Source organism: Actinia tenebrosa, unplaced genomic scaffold (genome assembly GCF_029948245.1).
Source record: "Actinia tenebrosa isolate PJP-AT-01 unplaced genomic scaffold, QUT_ActTen_1.0 PGA_scaffold4__44_contigs__length_22323623, whole genome shotgun sequence".
NCBI classification, from domain to species: Eukaryota; Metazoa; Cnidaria; class Anthozoa; order Actiniaria; family Actiniidae; genus Actinia; species Actinia tenebrosa.
Genome location: NW_028292581.1, coordinates 2285654 through 2304289, shown reverse-complemented (window position 1 = coordinate 2304289; position 18636 = coordinate 2285654). Strand labels below are relative to the sequence as shown.

At 36.8% G+C, this 18636-nt stretch overlaps 3 protein-coding genes and 1 long non-coding RNA gene across 5 annotated transcripts; 2 read left to right on the top strand and 2 right to left on the bottom strand.

Moving 5' to 3' along the window:
* Window positions 1-719: 719 nt before the first annotated feature.
* Window positions 720-6420, bottom strand: LOC116290016 (MKI67 FHA domain-interacting nucleolar phosphoprotein-like). The gene is made up of 6 exons (XM_031696985.2): window positions 6297-6420; window positions 6083-6217; window positions 5624-5732; window positions 5339-5445; window positions 1660-1770; window positions 720-1366 (listed from the first exon to the last, which is right to left on the bottom strand). The coding sequence occupies exons 1-6, from the start codon at window positions 6405-6407 to the stop codon at window positions 1313-1315; spliced, it is 627 nt and encodes a 208-aa protein (XP_031552845.1). The 5' UTR covers window positions 6408-6420; the 3' UTR covers window positions 720-1312.
* Window positions 6421-6692: 272 nt separating this feature from the next.
* On the top strand, window positions 6693-8735 carry LOC116290043 (putative malate dehydrogenase 1B). Its single transcript, XM_031697019.1, has one exon. The coding sequence runs from the start codon at window positions 6709-6711 to the stop codon at window positions 8092-8094; it is 1386 nt and encodes a 461-aa protein (XP_031552879.1). The 5' UTR covers window positions 6693-6708; the 3' UTR covers window positions 8095-8735.
* Window positions 8187-18261, bottom strand: LOC116290042 (sodium/myo-inositol cotransporter). Its single transcript, XM_031697018.2, has 15 exons — window positions 18096-18261; window positions 16400-16471; window positions 15565-15669; window positions 15164-15223; window positions 14528-14632; window positions 14047-14152; window positions 13213-13293; window positions 12895-13103; window positions 12525-12660; window positions 12045-12152; window positions 11799-11949; window positions 11260-11428; window positions 10124-10339; window positions 9405-9660; window positions 8187-8986 (listed from the first exon to the last, which is right to left on the bottom strand). Exons 1-15 carry the CDS (start codon window positions 18183-18185, stop codon window positions 8772-8774), a joined length of 2079 nt encoding a protein of 692 aa, XP_031552878.1. The 5' UTR covers window positions 18186-18261; the 3' UTR covers window positions 8187-8771.
* Window positions 11424-12999, top strand: LOC116290044 (uncharacterized). 2 transcript variants are annotated; one of them, XR_016121133.1, is made up of 4 exons: window positions 11424-11674; window positions 11787-12036; window positions 12506-12575; window positions 12864-12999. It is a non-coding gene; the product is annotated as an uncharacterized LOC116290044 (long non-coding RNA). The 2 variants fall into 2 exon arrangements; XR_016121134.1 differs by lacking the exon at window positions 11787-12036.
* Window positions 18262-18636: the final 375 nt, after the last annotated feature.

The following is an 18636-nucleotide window of genomic DNA, read 5'->3' as shown; positions in this document are numbered from 1 at the left end:
GAGAGCTTGCCTTGTGGCTGTTACTTCAACGTGATTGATCTAGTTCTTTTCAATAGTTGTTTCTTAAAAGTGAGCTTTACAATTATGTCACTTTTGATAAGGCTTGTTTTCATGCCCAGTCTATAAAGGCAGATCTAGACGAACTGAGATCCTCGGCCCTTTACAAGATGTCTATTCTCAGCCACTCTCTATTCGAAGGGTATCCTCGTGGGATTCTCAGGAAGTCGTCAATTTAGTGGCAAAAAATGCTGACAAAGCAAGGTAAGGTTTCAGCTCAAAACTATTATAAGAATTAAACGTAATTTTTGGGATGCATATATATGTCATTGGCTATTTGGTCAACCACCATCGGTTCCCTGCTGTAATCGCCCATGACGGAGACTCTGCTAGCAGGGAACCACCATCAGTAGTTCCTTTTATTCTTCTTTCATTCTCATTATAATTTAATGGGCGCGGCTTGCGCTAACCCAAATTCTTCTAACTGTACTCGAATGTTTTTATTCGATGTTTCTAGGTGTTTCATGCAGTCTTGGAATTAGTAGTGGTGTATCAACTGCTCTGATAAGAGGAAGCTGGTTTGATAACATAATCACCAAATGCAATCCAAAGTTTGTATAAGCGTTTGGAGAAGCTTGAGAAATGACAAAGATATGACGAAATCATGGAAATGGCTGCAAATGTTTTAAAACATTGAATACTGATAAACAGAGAGGCATAACTTTATAGAGTAGTTATTTATTTATCCATCAAATTCATATTAATAATCCATATACAAAAGTTCCTCAGCTTGGTTAACAGTACTTCTGAATATCACGTGAGGAATCGTCATCGCGACGTATAGGATCGATAGACGTCAATCAAGGCCTTTCCATGACATTTCATATGTACGTGCTCTTCCGATAAGGTTATGGAAAATTCTTACATTGTTTATCAAATTGTTCGATTTCGCGCTTTAAGTTGAGAAGCATTGTAAGACAATTATAGTGTGTTTAAATTTCACCAGTGGAATAAAATGTAATAGTCAATGTCAAGTCTATCTTCAGTCAGGGCTAAAAATTTCGAATTATTCATCGTCAATACAAATAAATCGCTTGACAGCTAAATTTTTCTAAAGTTGGTTTTCATTTGGCGAAATTCTTAATGTTTTCTCACAGGAGTACGAATGATATAAAATGAAAAATTAGCGACTAAAATCAAATTTGGAACACTTTTGGCTGGGAAAAGTGAATATCAAGCACTGAGCTACTGCAGGGACTATTCTTTTTTCAGGGACTATTCTTTCACTTGTATATGATGCGAATAGGTTTCGCGATTATTCGTCTGAAAACCTTTTGTGTTTGGGCTGACTTTCCTCTGCCTCCTCTTTCTGCAAGATAATAATTTCAATAAAACCTTTTAGCTTCGTAATGTTTTCCCATTACAGACCATGTGTCATTCCCTTGAGTATAATTTCTTTACTTGACGCTAAGACATAAGACATATAGATACGACTGAAACCATGGATGATAAAATCCACGCTGAAACAAAGAATGTCATTTTCAAGAGAAAGACAGGTGGTCTGAAATGGGAAAACATTGCGCCCATTATAAAGAGGCCTATAATAACAATCTTGCCTGGAAAATGGACATATTACATACGTAAAACGAATAATGTACTTACATATCCAGGGAAATCGTAAGCTATGCCAAGCTTCTCAAGCTTCTTTCTTTTTCGGCTTTCTTTCTTGAGGATATTTTTGACATTCGCTGCATGTTCTTTCTGATTTCGTTCCTGGAAATCATAAACAAATGTTGACATTTGACTCATGACATACGTGCGTAAGAACTATTGGCAGAGCAAAAACAACAATTCTCATTTTTTTCAATTTTCAAAAAATAAATATATTCCGCAACGATGATAACCTTTCTCAGTTTTTCGATTCCGCGAACACTACATCATGTGCGCGCTAAAAAGAGATGACACGTAAACACCGTTTGACAAGCGCGCGCAAATGAAACAATGGATGCCGATGACATCAAGACTAGTTGCTAAGCAAAACACCAATAAACAAAGCGATTCCTAAACCTTTTCTGAAAAAGGCAAAAAATAGGATGGACGTCGAAAGTAACATTACTGATAAGACCAAAACACTTTTCGTGAGCAAAGATGTGAACAAAACCCACACGAGAGCTGCTGTTTTGTGGGACCTTAAAGGTTCGCATGTTTTCCTTCTAAAAAGAAAGTGTTTAGTCAGAAAAGATGACATTCAAATGAATGATGACAGTATCTCCTGTAATAGTGAAGAAGAGAGTAAAGAAAAGCAAAATAATGCTCACGCAAATAGCCTGTGGGGAAAACTTAAAAGCTTCGAATTAGTCGAAGGAATTGAAGGAATTCAAGGTCTTGAAAAAGATGGGATGAATAAGACCTGTTACCTCGGTCGCCTAACACGAGGAAGTCCAGAATACCGCGACCAGGGAAATAAGAAGAACATACATACTTTGGATGATTCTACCGCATTGATCGACCAGTATTTTGAAACGGGAACTCTTCATATCAGTACAAGTAACGTGTTTGGAGTATTAAGATTGGCGTTTGAACTTAAACTGATGGATGTTTACAATGCATGTCTTTTGTTTCTGTCCCACTCATTAACGGTTGGAAACTGCATCGAAATCTGGCGAATATCCAAGAAATTTCAATCCTACAGTTTAACTGAGCAAGTTATGAGTTTTATGGAGCAACACCTCACGGCTTCTTTATTAAGAAAAGACAATGTCAGTGTTGCAACGTCTTTGATCCACAGTGCCAACGACTTTCATAGCCTAGAGTTTCTGTTGCAGATTTTTTCGTCTCATACATACGAGAACACTGCAAAGGCTAAAGGAACGATTATGAAGTTATTTTCTGAGTTAATGAAACAGGAATCAATGATTTGGAGATTTTGCTTTAAACAGTATCTACAACAGCTTGAAGACGGAAAACTGGGGCAAGAAGATGATTCCCAGTCATCAAAGAAACTCAAAAAAGATTCCTTACACAAACGGATAAAAGAAGGGAATGCAGTGAATGAACTAGTTATGTCAAGTGAAAGATTTGGAAATAAAGACCTTGACAACGCTAGAGATGTTATGACACTTAAAATTCAGAAGGGAAAACCGATGCCAATGACACGTGATGTGAACATAAGTCATGAGCAAAGGAAAGGAATTCTAGTTGCTGGAGGTTTTAGTGACAAAACCCATGAAGCACTAGATATGGTGTTTTTGTATGAACCAGAAGCAGATACTTGGACAGCCCTGCCATGCTTGACTTATGCTCGATTTAATCACACAATGGTTACCTTGAATGGTAAAATATTTGTCATGGGAGGGAAAAGAAAGAGCAAAGAGAGAACCTGTGCTAGTTACATGATAGAAGGAAGTAAGATAAATCATAGAAGACACTTTGAGCAAGAACATTGTTCACACAACACAATGAACTTTGACACCCAGCAACTTGGGGCTGGAAGACAAAAAATCCCAAATAGTAACTGCCATATCAGCATAAGCCCAAACAACTCATTAACATCATATCAGCTGAAAGAAAGCTGTGAAAATAGCTGGCTAGACCACAACCAAATGAGTTCAGTGGAAGTGTTTTCTACTGAATCAAACAAATGGTGTGAAGCATCTTCAATGATTTTGAAACGTAAGGAACACTCTTCAGTAGTAGTAGGGGATTTTGTTTATGTCCTTGGTGGTCATGATAGTGTCACACAGCTATGCTCTATGGAAAAATATGATCCAGTAAAAGATGAATGGACACTTGAGAAACCTATGTCACGACTTTGTACTGGAATGAATGTAGTGACAGACAGACGGTTTCTCTATGTATTGGGTGGATATAGTGGGGATGAATGGCTGAATGAACTATCATGCTATGATACAATAAACAAAACCTGGATTGACAATAACCATCCAGCAATGAAAACAGGCCGTGCGTTTGCAGGAGCAGAACTTGTGGCAGACGAAATGTTCATCTTTGGAGGAGTTAATAGTCAAGGATTTCTAGACGAGTGTGAGGTTTTTAACTTAACAAGTCAAACCTGGAGGCAAGGCCCTCGGATGAACCAGTCAAGGTGTAATGCAGGTCACTGTGTTTTTAAAACAAAGATTTTTGTATTTGGTGGAGAGGCATATGGCATGTTTCTAGACACAGTGGAATATCTAGATATTGAAAACTGGGAATGGAAAATGGTGAAGAGAATGCCAAAAAGAACAGCTGGTTTGAGATGTGCACAAACCAATGTTTATTCACGACTGTAGTAATTCTTAGAATACTTTACTAACAAATGAAAAAAATTCAACTTAAAAATTTAAATACTGAACACTCATTCTCAGTTAACAGTTGTACTCAATAACACCTGGAATCATCATTGTGATGAAGGGTGTTTTGGACATTATCAATATTGAAGTGTTCAAGGGAGGATCCAGCCAAAAATTTAGGGGGGTTATTTGAGTTTAGGGGGTAATTGAGTTTCTTCCGTCAACACAATGGAAAACAATATAAAAAAGCATCGTTTTTTTTTCTGCTGAAGGGGGGGCTTCAGCCCCCCTTTGCCCCCCCTGGAGTTGCCCTTGGTGTTTCTATCACATACCAGGGCTTAAAATAAACAGCAGTCATGGAACAATGTCCCAATGAAATTGAAACTTCTCCAGTCAAATCTTTGCCTTGTCGGCCATTTCAACCAGTAACCTGGAGCCAGAATGAGTTATGACCAAGCTTAAACTACTGTATTAAACTTGGCCGCAGTGACTGACATGTGAGGAACAATGTTCTTGAAATGTTTGTGCTTTTCAACACATGGGGACCCTGTACTGTAGAAACACTTTGATTGACATTCACCAAAACCCTGTTTGGTGACTCAGGCAAACTGTATATTGGAAAATGACTGCAAGAGCCCAATATCTATTATTACTAACTCCATTATGAGGAAAGATGAATGTTGATAAAATATTCTTAAAGACACCTAAAATACTTAAAACTAGAAGTTTTTTGCAGGTACCCTAAAATGACAGCAATATCTAAGATATTTGTGGAGTTCATGAACATGTTTGGTAACCTAAGTTATACAGTACCCAACATTCAATGACAAATAACTCATTTTATTCAAACTACTGTTACTAAGAACCAATGAAAAAAAACAATTATTGAACTTTGCTTTTCTCATTTTAGTTATTCGTCTCTTGGCATTAGCAAAAAATATTGCTTACCACTAACAGATCTTTGCCTGTGGCGTTGTCCTATATAATCATTTACTATCTATAACATGTGCAAGCAAAAAGGAAACTGAAATTAAACAAAACACATGTCATACCTTATTCTGTTTCTTTATTGCAATTTCATTCCTCGAAACGTGACGAAATTTTCGATTTGATCCTTCCCACAGCCTTGGATGAATTTTGTCTGGGGATATTACTTTACCTATGATATTTAGAAATAATTACTATTAAGAACTAATACTAATTGACGTAATGACTATTGTCATGGCTATCATCTCCCTCTGGCATCATCATCACCATCATCATTATCACCACTGTCACGGTCATTATCTTCATCTACTTTTCTCTTCCACTTAGACATCATTGCATTACCAACTTACATTTTAAAAGTCTTCCAAACATCATATAGTTATCCATTGTTTCTGCTGCAATTTTGGCAACTTCATCACAGTCAAACTCTATAAATGCATAACCTTTTGATCTTGCAGACTGTAAAACAAAATTAAGAATCATTCATAAACATTCTACCATGTGGGCTTTAATCATCAAATATCAATCAATTAATCACTTTATTAATGTGTCGTTCTACTAGCTTGCCACAAGTGAGCATACTAATCGGGGACACCTATGTATTTTCAAGTGATTTTTATGGAATCTATTTAATCCTGGGTTAAAAAAAGAGTGCATAAACGAATCGATATTCATTATTATATCCATTGTATATAATGAATATAACTTGATGCATATAACTTGATGTTGACTTCATCAAGTTTCGTATTTCAAGTTTTCTACTTTATACATATTTTTAATGCATATATTACGATCTTCTTCGTACTAACCTTTTTACTTCTAGATAGCCTTACTCTGTTAACTGTTCCAAACTGTTCGAAGAAATTCCTGATTTCATTTTCGTAAAACCCATGAGGAATATGACCAAGGTATACAACACCAGGTACAAGTTCTCCATCACTATCCTATACAGAACATCAAAAAGATCACTCATAAACTACAATCACAGAGGAATAAACGGGAGAAAGAATCAGCCATAGCTACCTTTGGTTTGATCTTTTTTACTTTTTCTTCAAATTCTTTTTGTTTTTCACTACTAAGAGCTAAAGTTTCCTCTGAACTTTTCTTGTTTTTTTCAGCTGTTTTGTCCGCCATGTTGAATATTGGAACCACGTGTTGTTCCAATGCGCAACACAGGAAGCCCATACTTCACTTTTGGTGAATATTGGAAACTGAACTCATCAAAAGTACATTTTAGAAAGTTTTTCCTTTCTGAAACATGATTAACTTTGAATTAATATTTATGATATGTTACAGAAAATTTATTTTGTTTTTTTCTGTAATTTTCACACTCGTTAAAATTAAGCTCGGGTTCCCTGTGTGCGCATGAGCAGATGGCTGCTCACTATAGCTTATCACCATAGCAACAACTCCACAGACCAGAAAGAAAAACAAAATGGCGAAGTTTGTTATTGCAGGTTCTGCTGACTGTCCTTTTTACGCTAAAGCAGAGCTTCTAGCTGATGAACTGTCCTTGAAATTATCAGACTTCAAAGTCCACAAGATAGTTAAACGGCCTGAAGAGTGGGAAGATTGGTTGAGAAGTACTTGTGACGAAAAAGGCTGGAGTCATAAAGGTTCTCCATTAATATGGAGAGAACTTGTGGACAGAGGTGGCGCTGGTTTGCTCCTTGGAGGATGTAATGAATTCCTCGAAATGGCTCAAGGATACTACGGTATTACATCGAATAAAATGAGTTTGAAGCTTATAAACATATCCAAGGAGAATTTTAAAACTAAACAAGAAATAGATGCCGAAGAAGAAGAGAGAAAGAAACAAATCAATCCACTAAGAGTTTGTGTTTCTGGCGCTTCGAGTGATATAGCATATCACATGTTAGGGTATCTGGCTCAAGGTGAAGTGTTTGGTCTAGGACAAGAGGTGGCAATCACGCTATTAGATCATCCCGACAAGTTGGAGATCTTGAAAGGTGTTGCATATGAAGTGCAAGACTGTGCTTGGCCTCTGCTAAGAGGGGTAGAGTACACTTCTGAGCCAGAAGTGGCTTTTAAAGATGTCAGTGTTGCGGTATTACTGGATGGAGCAACAATTCCCAAGGCATCTGATCATCAGGAATACCTATTAGCTAATGCTAAGGCCTTCAAACAGCTTGGTGAAGTATTAGAAAAGCAAGCATCGAAGGATGTAAAGGTGCTGGTTGGTGGTGGTCCAGCTAACTCGAATACTTTTATTGCAAGTAAATTCGCTCCCTCAATCCCCAAGAGCAATTTCTGTGCTCTTTCGCGTATTGAAGAAAACAAGGCAAAGGGGCTACTGGCAAAGAAGATGAACGTCAGAACAGCAGGAATAAAAGATGTGATAATCTGGGGAAATCCTGGCGTCAACTACTTTCCAGATGCTAGTGTTGCAAGGGTTGATGGGTATGATGGAGCAATCTGGGGACCACATATCCCAGGATTCATGAGATCTGTCCCAGAAATGGTCCATGACAACAAGTGGCTGACTGGTGAATTGGTTGAAAATACCAAAATATCCAATGATAGTGTGAAAGGGGCAATGTTGGGTGGTGCGGCAATAAATACTCAACTTCAAGACTGGTTACATGGCTCGCAATCAGAAATATTTTCTCTTGGTGTGATATCAGAGGGTTGGTATGATGTCCCAGAAGGAATTGTTTTTTCTTTTCCTGTAAAATTTGACCAAGGAGCTTGGAAGGTTGTGGAAGGGTTATCTGTTAGTGAGCCTTTGAAGACTAACATTTTGAAAATTGCAAAAGACATTCAGGAGGAAACAACAAAGATTGCTTCACAACTTACGTGATTGTACAAATATGACATCAGCATCATCTCAAGCCTAATATTCCATGAAGTAGATTGTCGTCATAAAAGCTGATAAAATAGTCAAGTCAAACATAAGCTAATTAAGTGTTTATTATTAAAACAAAACAAAATACATACTGTGGTTTGTATGTAGCATTACTCTAGGTTATTCTATAGTCTGTTCTATTACCAAACTACTTTTGAATATATCATTCTTTTAAAATACAACACTCTACTTAAACCCAATATATTTAGTAAATCTTAAACACCTTGGTGATTATATAACTTAATCGAATGAAATTATCTAAATGTTCTATTTTTAAACATTTTTAACAGTACTCAAGTACTTAAAAGCACACTTTTTAATTGACTGACTTGGAATGAGTGATGTTTAAGAGTTTTGATTAATTTTTTAAAAATACTAAAATATAAACAATTAACTGCTGCAAATTATAATTTGTGAATTCTTGTCATGGAATCATTTTAGAAAGAGATAATCCTTCAAAAATGCTTGTGCTGTACAACAACTGTTCTAAGTAAAGGAGTCTTCTGTTTATTTAGTTCATGCTGTTAATAGTCCCTTTCACAGTTCCCAGCTACTAGTCTTTTTTGAAGAATGTCGCATTAAAATGTTGTTGCTTACATTATCGTATTATGCTAGATATGCAAAGACGTAAATTAGACAGAGAAATAAATGTACAAAGCAAGCCCAATGCAAAGGATTATGGCAACATTGACCTGAAGAAAAATCTTGGCTCTTGGATCTTGCTCCAGGGATGTTACAATGCTTATTCTTTGTTCTTGCTCTATTGCTGCTTTTACTGCTTCTTCACTTCCAGTTTCATAGCCACAGAACCAGTTGTAGAACCTCCGAATGGGAGAACGTTTGGCATCTGAAGAATGCAGAAATATGAGTCAGTGACTGACTAAATGAGAGGGAGAGAGTGAACAAGAGAATGAGAAAGTGAGGTGATCAAGTGAACAATAAAACAACAGATATACAGTGGCGCTTCACTTCTGCTGTCAAGGGTCAATTCCCAGTGGCCTCAAAGTGTCCTTTTGATTTCCCTCTGTTCTTTCAAACTGGTTAGTGCTATGCTCCAGGATTATGGACTGTATAGCTGCTGCCAGGAGCACCTTCACATTGCTTTCAGTTTGACCCTGTTAAGCTGTAACACTGCTGAAGGCCACAAGTTTATGAGTGTTTTTTTTACTTTTACATGCCAACTTCTTTATATAAATGCTTTAATTTGCGGTGATGATTGGAATTAAACAGCTTTTTTATTTGTACATAAATAAAATAGTTCTAACCTATGATAACAATGTCGCTCTTGCGTTCATCACTACCCAAAGCTTTTTCTTGATCAATGAGCGAATCCTCCTTCTCCCCTTTTTCTTCTTTGTTTTCTTTTTCAGCATCATTATTTTCATCACGATAAGTCATTTTGGTCAGTTTTACTGACTTGTTTATGTCATCAAGTAGAACTTCCTTGCCCTTGCCTGTCTCTCCAGAGTATTTACTTTCAGCTGGGCTGTCATAACGAGTCCACCATGTTAGTCGTGAAGTCTGAGAGTTTATGAAAACAAATAATTAATCATTGAGAACATTTAATGTTTACTTTATTTTTGCAGTTGGACCCAGAAATACATCACAATTCAAAAGCTGTGTACTGTGAAAATAATGCACTTCACACAGGGAATCGTTGAGCACAATCAGAGCTGAAGCCCAAAAACATGATGGATAGCAAAGTGCTTCTCTTGCTTGTTAAGTGCTCAAAAGTCTGTGACCAGTTTGTTTATATCGCGAGCACAATGTATAGAGATGCAACTGGCCATTTGATTATTAATTTTGTCATAAAAAATTTTGACAAATTTGTGCCTTTGGTATAAACATACTTTGGCAGCGAGTGTTACGAGGAAAGGCAATTGGAAGCAAGAAAGAAAGAAAAGGAAAGAGAGAGCACAAGAAAAAGAGGTTACTTCATTATAACAGAATGGGAAAAAAATACTGTAATAGAATTACTACTCACATTGGCTCCCTCAGATGGTTTAGTAAACAGACTGATCACCACTATTGCAATACCAGTTATCCAGAACAAAACCAGAGCAAAGTACATGTAGTGAAGGTCCTTTGTGATGGCTGGGCGTTGATCTGACTCTCCACACTTTGGAGCTTGGTAAGTAAAGTCTAAAACCATTCTGATGACACCAATCACAAATCCCATCATCATTCCCCAAAATGCACCCTGAAGCAAAAAAATTGCAGAGTTTATTGTCTGAGCTCAAGGCTTTTAATAGATCTTTCAAATTAGAGTATACATTTTTTGCTTGACAGTTACTGACATGAGAAGGCACATGAATATGAATAAAGCTCAAGCATAGAATCTATTCTCAAGAGAATGGCACAAATGAAAATGGGAAAAAAACTTTTTCCAATTATAGACCATTAATTGCAGCACTTCGGAATACAGCTCAATTTTGAGGGCAAAACAATAGGTCTCCAATTCTCACTTGAACTTGAACTTCTTTTGATTTGCCCTCCAAATTTACCTGCTTTGACAACACGTCCATGGGGTCTATATATATAGAGGGTGTACCAGAGTAGGGGCAAATCCACAATTTTGGCTTGGCTACCTTTTTTGACAGACATATACCATGCCATGCTACAAAATCCATTTATTGTATATCTGTATGGGGTTCAATATTGCCTTTAACTTTTAGGGGCTTCAATATACATAATAGAGATGGCCTAGAAAAGGGGTTCATAAATATTTCTCATTTAGTGTGTTTGTTTGTAGTTTAGGGGGTTAGACTGTATGATCCCACCCAAACACCACCACCACCACCCCCCCCCCCCCCCCCCCCCCCCCCCCCCCTAGATCCATCCCTGGTGTATGGGCTTTTCATTCAGGGAATGCAGGGATCCAGATAGGGGATAACTGCAGATACATTGTATAACATGGCATGAAGTAGCAAAAAATAAAAACTGTAAAGTGAGCAATAAAAAATCCTTCTGCAATAGCTTTTTTTACACAATCCAAACGATGCATAGACAAAACAATCACAGATACCTTTTCTCCATACAGATTTTCTTTCTTAACCCCAAATGAATTTCAGACCTTATGTTTTCCACTTCATTTATTTCTTTCTTCTAAATGTAACCTACCTTCTCTGTTGCCTTTGTCCAAAATATTGATATTAGATAAAGGCATGCAATTGGTGGCGAGAAGTGTGCACTAACGGCTTGGATGTAAATGAATAACTGACCACCTTGTACGTTCTGCACAACAGGAATCCACAAGATACCAATGATTGTCATGATAGCAACCATCACCCTAAAGTTAAAAAGACAGTAGTTGAGCCAGATCAATAATATATAATTTACCATGAATGTATTATTTGTTTTCTATAGCTCTAAGTATACCGTTGCTGGTTTTAAGGAGGTTCTTAAAGGCATACCACTTTATTTTGCTCCTTATTAAGGGAATTTATGGATAATTTAACAGCAGGACAAGACAACCATTATTTAGGATAAACAGATGGTTTTCCAGGCTTTAAAGTTTTGAGCATCAAACATAAAGGTTAGCACATGAACAAAATTACTGTCTAATACATGTATGTATGCTACATACAACAAACAAGACATCAAGTGATATTTTGCTATGAACTCAATACTGTTTTAAAATGTCTTAGCTGAGGAACTACCTTCCAACAATCATCAGTTCCCTCACAGATGCTTTCTTTCTAAACAAGCCATACACATCAATAGTGAAGAGAGTGCTGGCACTGTTAAAGATGGATGTCAAGTCACTCATCAGAGCAGCCATCATCACTGCCATCATAAGACCACGAAGTCCTGCAAAGAAAAATATATGATAAATTTTAGATCAGCAAACACCTCACCTGGAATAACTGAGTCTAACATAACAAGCAATAATCCGAGGTACATACCTGTGGGCATTAGTTTTAGCACAAGCTCTGGGTATGCAATGTTTGTACAACCAACTTCACTACCACAGATCTCCATACACTTCTCTGGTACGCTGCAAGCCACACGATCTAAAAAAACAAAAAGAGTTTAATTTCTTTGTCATTGTCATTTCAGACAATTCAGGCCCCTAATCAATAAATTCATTAAGATATGTCTGGCCGTCTTTTATTATCAGTTATCATGCATGAACAGCCATGAACACAATTAACATGTAGGTGACTAAATATTGGCCAGTCATGATGAGTTGACTGTTGGCCGATTAATCACCGCCAATCTGTTGAGTTTCTGTCAGCCAATGATGAGGCAGCAAATCATTTTTTCAAGTCTTTCTGTATGTCGGTCGATGCATAGACAACTATTGACCAACAATCAGCTGATATCCATGAACACTGCTTTTACATATATCTATACTCATTTGTAGGTGTTACAGTATATGGTACCTGGTGATAAGACACGGCTGATCATTCCTGGCATGACAAGAGTGAAGAGAGGTAATATCTTGATGTATCCAGCTAGAAGACATCCACCTTGTGCATGAGATAGACTCTTGGCAGCAAGAGCACGTTGAACTATTACCTGAGAAAAAGAGAAAAATAGTTTAATTTGATAATCAAAATCATAGACACATTCAAGTAAAAAAGGTAGTTACTCATATCTAATATTCTATTCAAGATTCTTTATGGTACAGTATATATATCAGGAATAATGTCTTTTCATTTTTCTAGTTCCTTCAATCTGTTCTGTTCTTTTCTTTATTCATACCATTCTTTTATTGTTAGGTTTGTGTTAGGATGTTAGGTCAATTCCTACCTGATCAGCACACCAGTACCAAATAGATGCTATAGTCTGGCCAAAAATAAATCCAGCCCATGGCATATCAGAATGCAGAGGCTCTCTTAGCATGGTGAATGAGTCAGGACGAGGTCTTCCACATGTACTGTTTGAATACAGTGTGTCATTGGATACAGCTAGCATGTACTTTTCTTTAAGGCCACTGTAACCGCCAATCTCCGCAAATCCTTTTCAAAATATTGAAATGAAAAAAGAAACTTAATTCATTTTAATCTTTTCAAGTAAAATTCTGGAGTATCAGCTGTCATCTCTCTGCACCACATTTATTTAGCTTACCCATTCCCATGACTGTCAATGATCCAACAGACATCAGAAATGTGCAAAGAGTGTCTGTATAAATTACAGCAGCAAGGCCACCTGAAGCAAAAGATTTGGAATTGGTTGATTTACACACAAACACCAACATACATTTTCAATGGCATTCCTATAAGGACATTGTGCAACTTGGAAAAAGTTCTTTTTTTCATGATTGAATTCTTAATAAACTTTTAATGATTGTGTTCTGCGAATGTAATTTCTGATGTTTTTTAGGTCCATCCTGCTGCATCCCCCCACCCATCCACCAATTATGACTTTCATCAACCACTCTAAACCCTATCGAAATTAACCTACTTTCAAAATACAAGATATAGAAATATAGATAAGTTATATATAGTGCTTGGGAACGAGGTTATTCAGGGTGAAAGACCCTTGGAAATAAATTCAGAAAAATTAATTTCCAACCTCGCTGGGAATTGAACCCACGACCTTTGGAATTGTACTACCGATGCTCTACCAGCTGAGCAAGAGGTCAGACTCAGAGCAAGCCGGTGTAAAAATAGATGTTAGGTCGCGGTAATTATGATGCAATATGTGGACTACATAGCACTTATGAAATACAAGATATAGAAATATAGATAAGTTATAATGCTTGGGAACGATGAACATATTCTCATACTTTCAAAATATTGTTGTGCCAGTAAATGATTTGGGGGTTGGTTACAGGGTGCCTGTGTGACTCCCCATCCCCCTCCCCCCCTGCTAGCTCGAAATTAGTTGGTTAGCATTACTTGATTTTGTGACCTCTTCAAAATCCTACCAGTAGAATTAGGCCCATGCATGTTGTCTCACCTGTGACTGTACAAAGAAAAGTCATAAATAACAGGAGGAGAATGGCCAGATAAAGATTCCATCCCAAAGCCAGCCGAATAAAAAGGGCTCCTGAAAAAAGGTTAACCTAAAGAGGAAATAAAAAAAACAGAAATCTCAAAGAAATGCTAAAATAATGGTACACTAGTTATTGATAAGCTGACCAGTAAGAAGTGACATCCAGAGTAACAGGGGCCGGGGAGAGGTTGGCATCTTATTTCTCACATCGAGAAATCTAAAATTTACACATGTTCAAACCATATAAACAGTAAACCTTGAATTGAGGAATTGTGCTCTACATTTTGATATTTTCATATCACATGTAACCCATGAGCCATCCTGTCCTCCCCACATTGAATAATCAGGCAGCCTTCCTCAAGCATGACAATACTTATTCATCGATCTCATTGTAAATATCAATGCTTTCAGAAGAGTTTTTAATTAATTTTGAGGAATTACTTACAGAAATCTTGGTAAAGATGTACAGCAGCAGTGAAAGAACAGACAGCCAGATGCGGATCCTTTGTCCCCCATATCTCCTGTGAAGATACTCGGGTAGTGTACAAACCTGTTGCAAAACACATCAACACATAATTATTAACCAAATCCAAATAGACTGAGACTATTTTGTAAAAAAGGGACCGTCATTTTTTTTATTGGTGAGGCGAAGGTGCCATATTTGCTGGGTAACCATATATGCAATACAAGAAATCTAACTTTTAACCATAGTTTAATAGAGTTAATTCCCCTCTATTAACTACGTTTTAACCTCTTGTTGCATAAAAAATGGTCCTCCAACCCCTTGTTTTTCATTCAGTGCTGACAGTGCAACTCTTTGGTGGTTTTAGATTTTGTTACAGCAAAAAAACAAAATGTACATGCATAGCTAATGTCACTTTCCTGAATATTGCAGTAAAAATACAACGAATTTAAAATATTACCTTTAATACGCTAGTAAGAGAAATATTGCCCTGCACATCAGCAGCAATTAGTGTGAGTTGATCCTTGTAACCTTTAATATTTATTTAGAAGTCTTTTGCTTGCTTAAATTGCTGAATGACATGCTTGTAGAAGTGGTTATATAGCCATGCAGACTTACCCCTCCAGCAATGTATACTGGTATAAACACCCAACCTAGGAACTGAAGAAGAATCAAGGCCTAAATGGAAAAAAAAAAGCATTAATATTAATACACATTTAGATGCAGACAAGAAAATTCAGACCTTGAGTTTTTTCATTTTGATTGTATATGGTCTGTTTTACACACCGCTTACCAAACTTGCCTAGTTGGAATGATGAGTCATAGAGTCAATAATTGGAGTTTTTGGAATGAAAACTTGAGGTGGTTTTGGGAAATTTCCAGAGAAAAATAAAAATAAAAACAACAAGAGACAAGAGGGATTGTTTCAAGGTGTCAAAAAAAAAAAAAACCCAAAAAAACTTTTCTTTTTGACCTTAAAAATATTGTTAAAAATTTACAATAGATTCTCAGTTCCTTACATTAAATTCAAATGCTCCAACTCCAATGCCTGCAGCAGCACCAGAACCTGCCAACCCAATGAAGTGTTCACTGCCGATGTTACTGGCAAACAAGGAAGCACCAACCTGTGCAAGTGAACATTTTTATTAATTAAATTATGGTATTCTTGTATGTAGGCCGGGGGGGGGGGGGGGGGGTGGGGTGGGGTTACTCCCATGTATGGACTATACGTGGATGATCTGCTGAACAGGGTATGGATTTTCGAGCTTCTTGTCATAAACAGGGTATGCAATTTCACCAAGTTCCAAGTTCTTCCTGAGTTTTCTGTCATATTCATGGTTTCTACTTTCCTATTGACCAAAACTGGTTTATATTATGGTCATAAAAAAACCATATGCAAGATGACATGATAATTGAAACAGGAACTCAGTGCAATAAATTACATCTTTTGTCATAAACAGGGTCTACAAATTTGAGTTTTTCTGTCATAAACAGGGTACCCCTTTCAGAATCCCAGCGGAACACCTCTAATACAGACAAACTAATTTCTGCTCAAGCTAACTATTTGTACATAACAGAAATTTTTAATTTTTTTAATTCTATAATTTTTTACCTGGGAGTAAAAGGATGAGGATGAAAACGTGGAGAGCTTATAGCTGGGCTTTCTTTTTAATTATTGACCCCTACCCCCACCCTCTCAGAAAGTTGTGGTTCTCACAGAGTGATGGATAAAATGCAAGTAGAAAGCTTTGAGGTCTGGAAGACACTGCTGAGAAATTAATCTTCAGGGTTCAGCTGTGTGGAAAACACTAAAAATGTGGACAACATGGGCATTTGAGATAATGGTTTCATTACCGGTAGCCATGTCATAAATCTCCCAGCAAGAAAATATCCACTAACTGTACTCCGGTTGGACTTGAACATCGCCTAATGAATAATAATTTAAAATACATGTTTTTTTAATAAATATATATTATTGTTACTACTATAATTATTTGTACTTAATGCAGGATGTCGTACACAAGTGATGACTAATATATGTAAGATAAGAGCTAATACCATAGTGTAAAATAATTCTGCTTCTGTTGGGATATATAACACACTGTATAATCTTATACTTTTTCGGCTTTTTATTTATTTATTTACTTATTTCTGGTTTTGGTACTCGCTTCGATGGTTCCGACAGTTCCGGTGTAACTCTTGCATAAAGGTTCCGGTCATTTCGTTACGGTGTTCCAGTTTCATCTTAGCACATGGCATATTTACCACGCAACTTTATTTTAGTTCTTCATGCGCTCATGTTTAATCATGCCTGAATAAACCATTATTATGTATAGTTCCCCGTGAAAATAAAGGGATGAAAAGATCATAATCAGGTGCTCATTCAATTGCTTACTATCAATCACGTGACTTTTTTGGAGTTAACTGGGGGGCAAACAAGCGGTTGACTGAGGGGCAACTAGCGGATATTAAGTCAAAACATATCAAAATAAGTCCTCAAACTATTGCATTTGACTATTTCTATGACATGAAACCAGAAAAAAAGAGATCAAAACAACCTCCAAGATTCTACAAGCCATCAAAAAAGAGCTATTACCGGAAGTGACGTCTATTGATAGCAACCTATACCCGGCTATGGCTGAGTGTCCACACAAACAATGGCCCCAATGGCATACAGAATGTCCGACAAACAAACTCATTCAACGAACAAACTCATTCAACGAACAACCACTCGAATTCATAAGATATTTTAGTAGTTGTCGATTTTTTTCCCTATTGTATATTTAGATGCATTGATTCTAAGAACAACATTAAAATTTCTTTTAAATATTTTTTCTAGAATCGTGTTTTAATACCCCACCGACAAAATTTGATCGAGATATATTCAAATTGCTAATTGACTGTACCGCAGCGTGTACGTACTGTGACTTTCAAATGGCTTTCCACCCATAAATCAAAACTCGAGAAAATCAACAGCATCCAATCAAAGACCATCAAAAAAGCTTGATCATGTCTGCAGGTCTGACTAAAGTCTCGAAACTGCAGAACCTCAAGTTGGGCTAGCCGTAGTGGTGGTTCGGGACCCTATGTCTCTTTCATTTGAGCATAATTGCTCTATTGAAATAATAGGTTATGTATGTTTTGATTGTATTAAAAAGCTGCTGCAAAGTGCACTTCAGAATAAATCCATGAGTTTAAAACATCTTTATTTAAGAGCTAAAGCTATAGTAAAGTCGATGTTTTAATTCAAACATTTTTTGTAAGTAACAAAAGCCACGCTACGTATCGTGTAACTCATGCTCATCATGATCATCACTCTAAAAGTCAAGCAAAGAATTACGGCAGTCTAAATAATTAATCTATATTTATACATTAATTTTTAATTTTTATAAACTCATTTAACTTAAGATTTATGCTTGAACTGTTAATTCAGTTTTAAAAATGACAGTTTTGAATGTAGATTTCCTGATAGTACGCGTTTCGGTGCGTGTTATTTACGCTTAAACGTAAACACGCGATAAGTGAAAACAGTTACTAAGCTTATACTTACGAAAAATCCCACGCCGAGAATAACTACGAAGTACAACACAACTACAACAATATCCCATCCTTCAAGTCCTGGGGGATGGTAAGTCACCATATCGAACTGATTAAACGCAGAATCTTATTAGAATCTGGAGCATCTACTAGTATAACTTTTGCCTGCTCGAGAGACTCTCTCCTCGATTTTTCAAGTATTCTGATTGGTCCGGGAAAGAACAATAGAAAGAGGTTCGCCAGATACGGACCATAGTGCAGTGCGACCCACCGTAGGTAGCTAAAAACTAAGCTAGAGCGCATTCAGTCAAACTGTTGAATAGTTGACGTCACCTAAATTAGATAAGTTAGTTACTCTTTTAGCTGAACTCACATAAATTTGAAACTACGAGTAAACAGCTACTGAAATCAGAGGGAGAAACGTAACGATGATAGAAATGAATAGACATTCTCTCATTCTCCGGTAAAACAAACCCCCGGATTAGCATGACCGTTATTTGGTGCGCTTTTACTATTTTAGGCGACGTCAACTAAATAGTTATCTAAGTTAGATA

Bases quoted from the DNA above. Each gene is read 5' to 3' on its own strand.
- LOC116290016 (XM_031696985.2), bottom strand. From the start codon at position 6,407: ATGGCGGACAAAACAGCTGAAAAAAACAAGAAAAGTTCAGAGGAAACT. The intron at 6,218-6,296 runs GTAGCTATGGCT...TGTTCTGTATAG, and splicing joins TAAAAAAGATCAAACCAAAG to GATAGTGATGGAGAACTTGT. The intron at 5,733-6,082 runs GTTAGTACGAAG...TTTGTTTTACAG, and splicing joins GGCTATCTAGAAGTAAAAAG to TCTGCAAGATCAAAAGGTTA.
- LOC116290043 (XM_031697019.1), top strand. From the start codon at position 6,709: ATGGCGAAGTTTGTTATTGCAGGTTCTGCTGACTGTCCTTTTTACGCT.
- LOC116290042 (XM_031697018.2), bottom strand. From the start codon at position 18,185: ATGGTGACTTACCATCCCCCAGGACTTGAAGGATGGGATATTGTTGTA. The intron at 12,661-12,894 runs GTAGGAATTGAC...TCTTTTTCTCAG, and splicing joins GGTACTGGTGTGCTGATCAG to GTAATAGTTCAACGTGCTCT. The intron at 8,987-9,404 runs GTTAGAACTATT...TGCATTCTTCAG, and splicing joins GAGCGACATTGTTATCATAG to ATGCCAAACGTTCTCCCATT.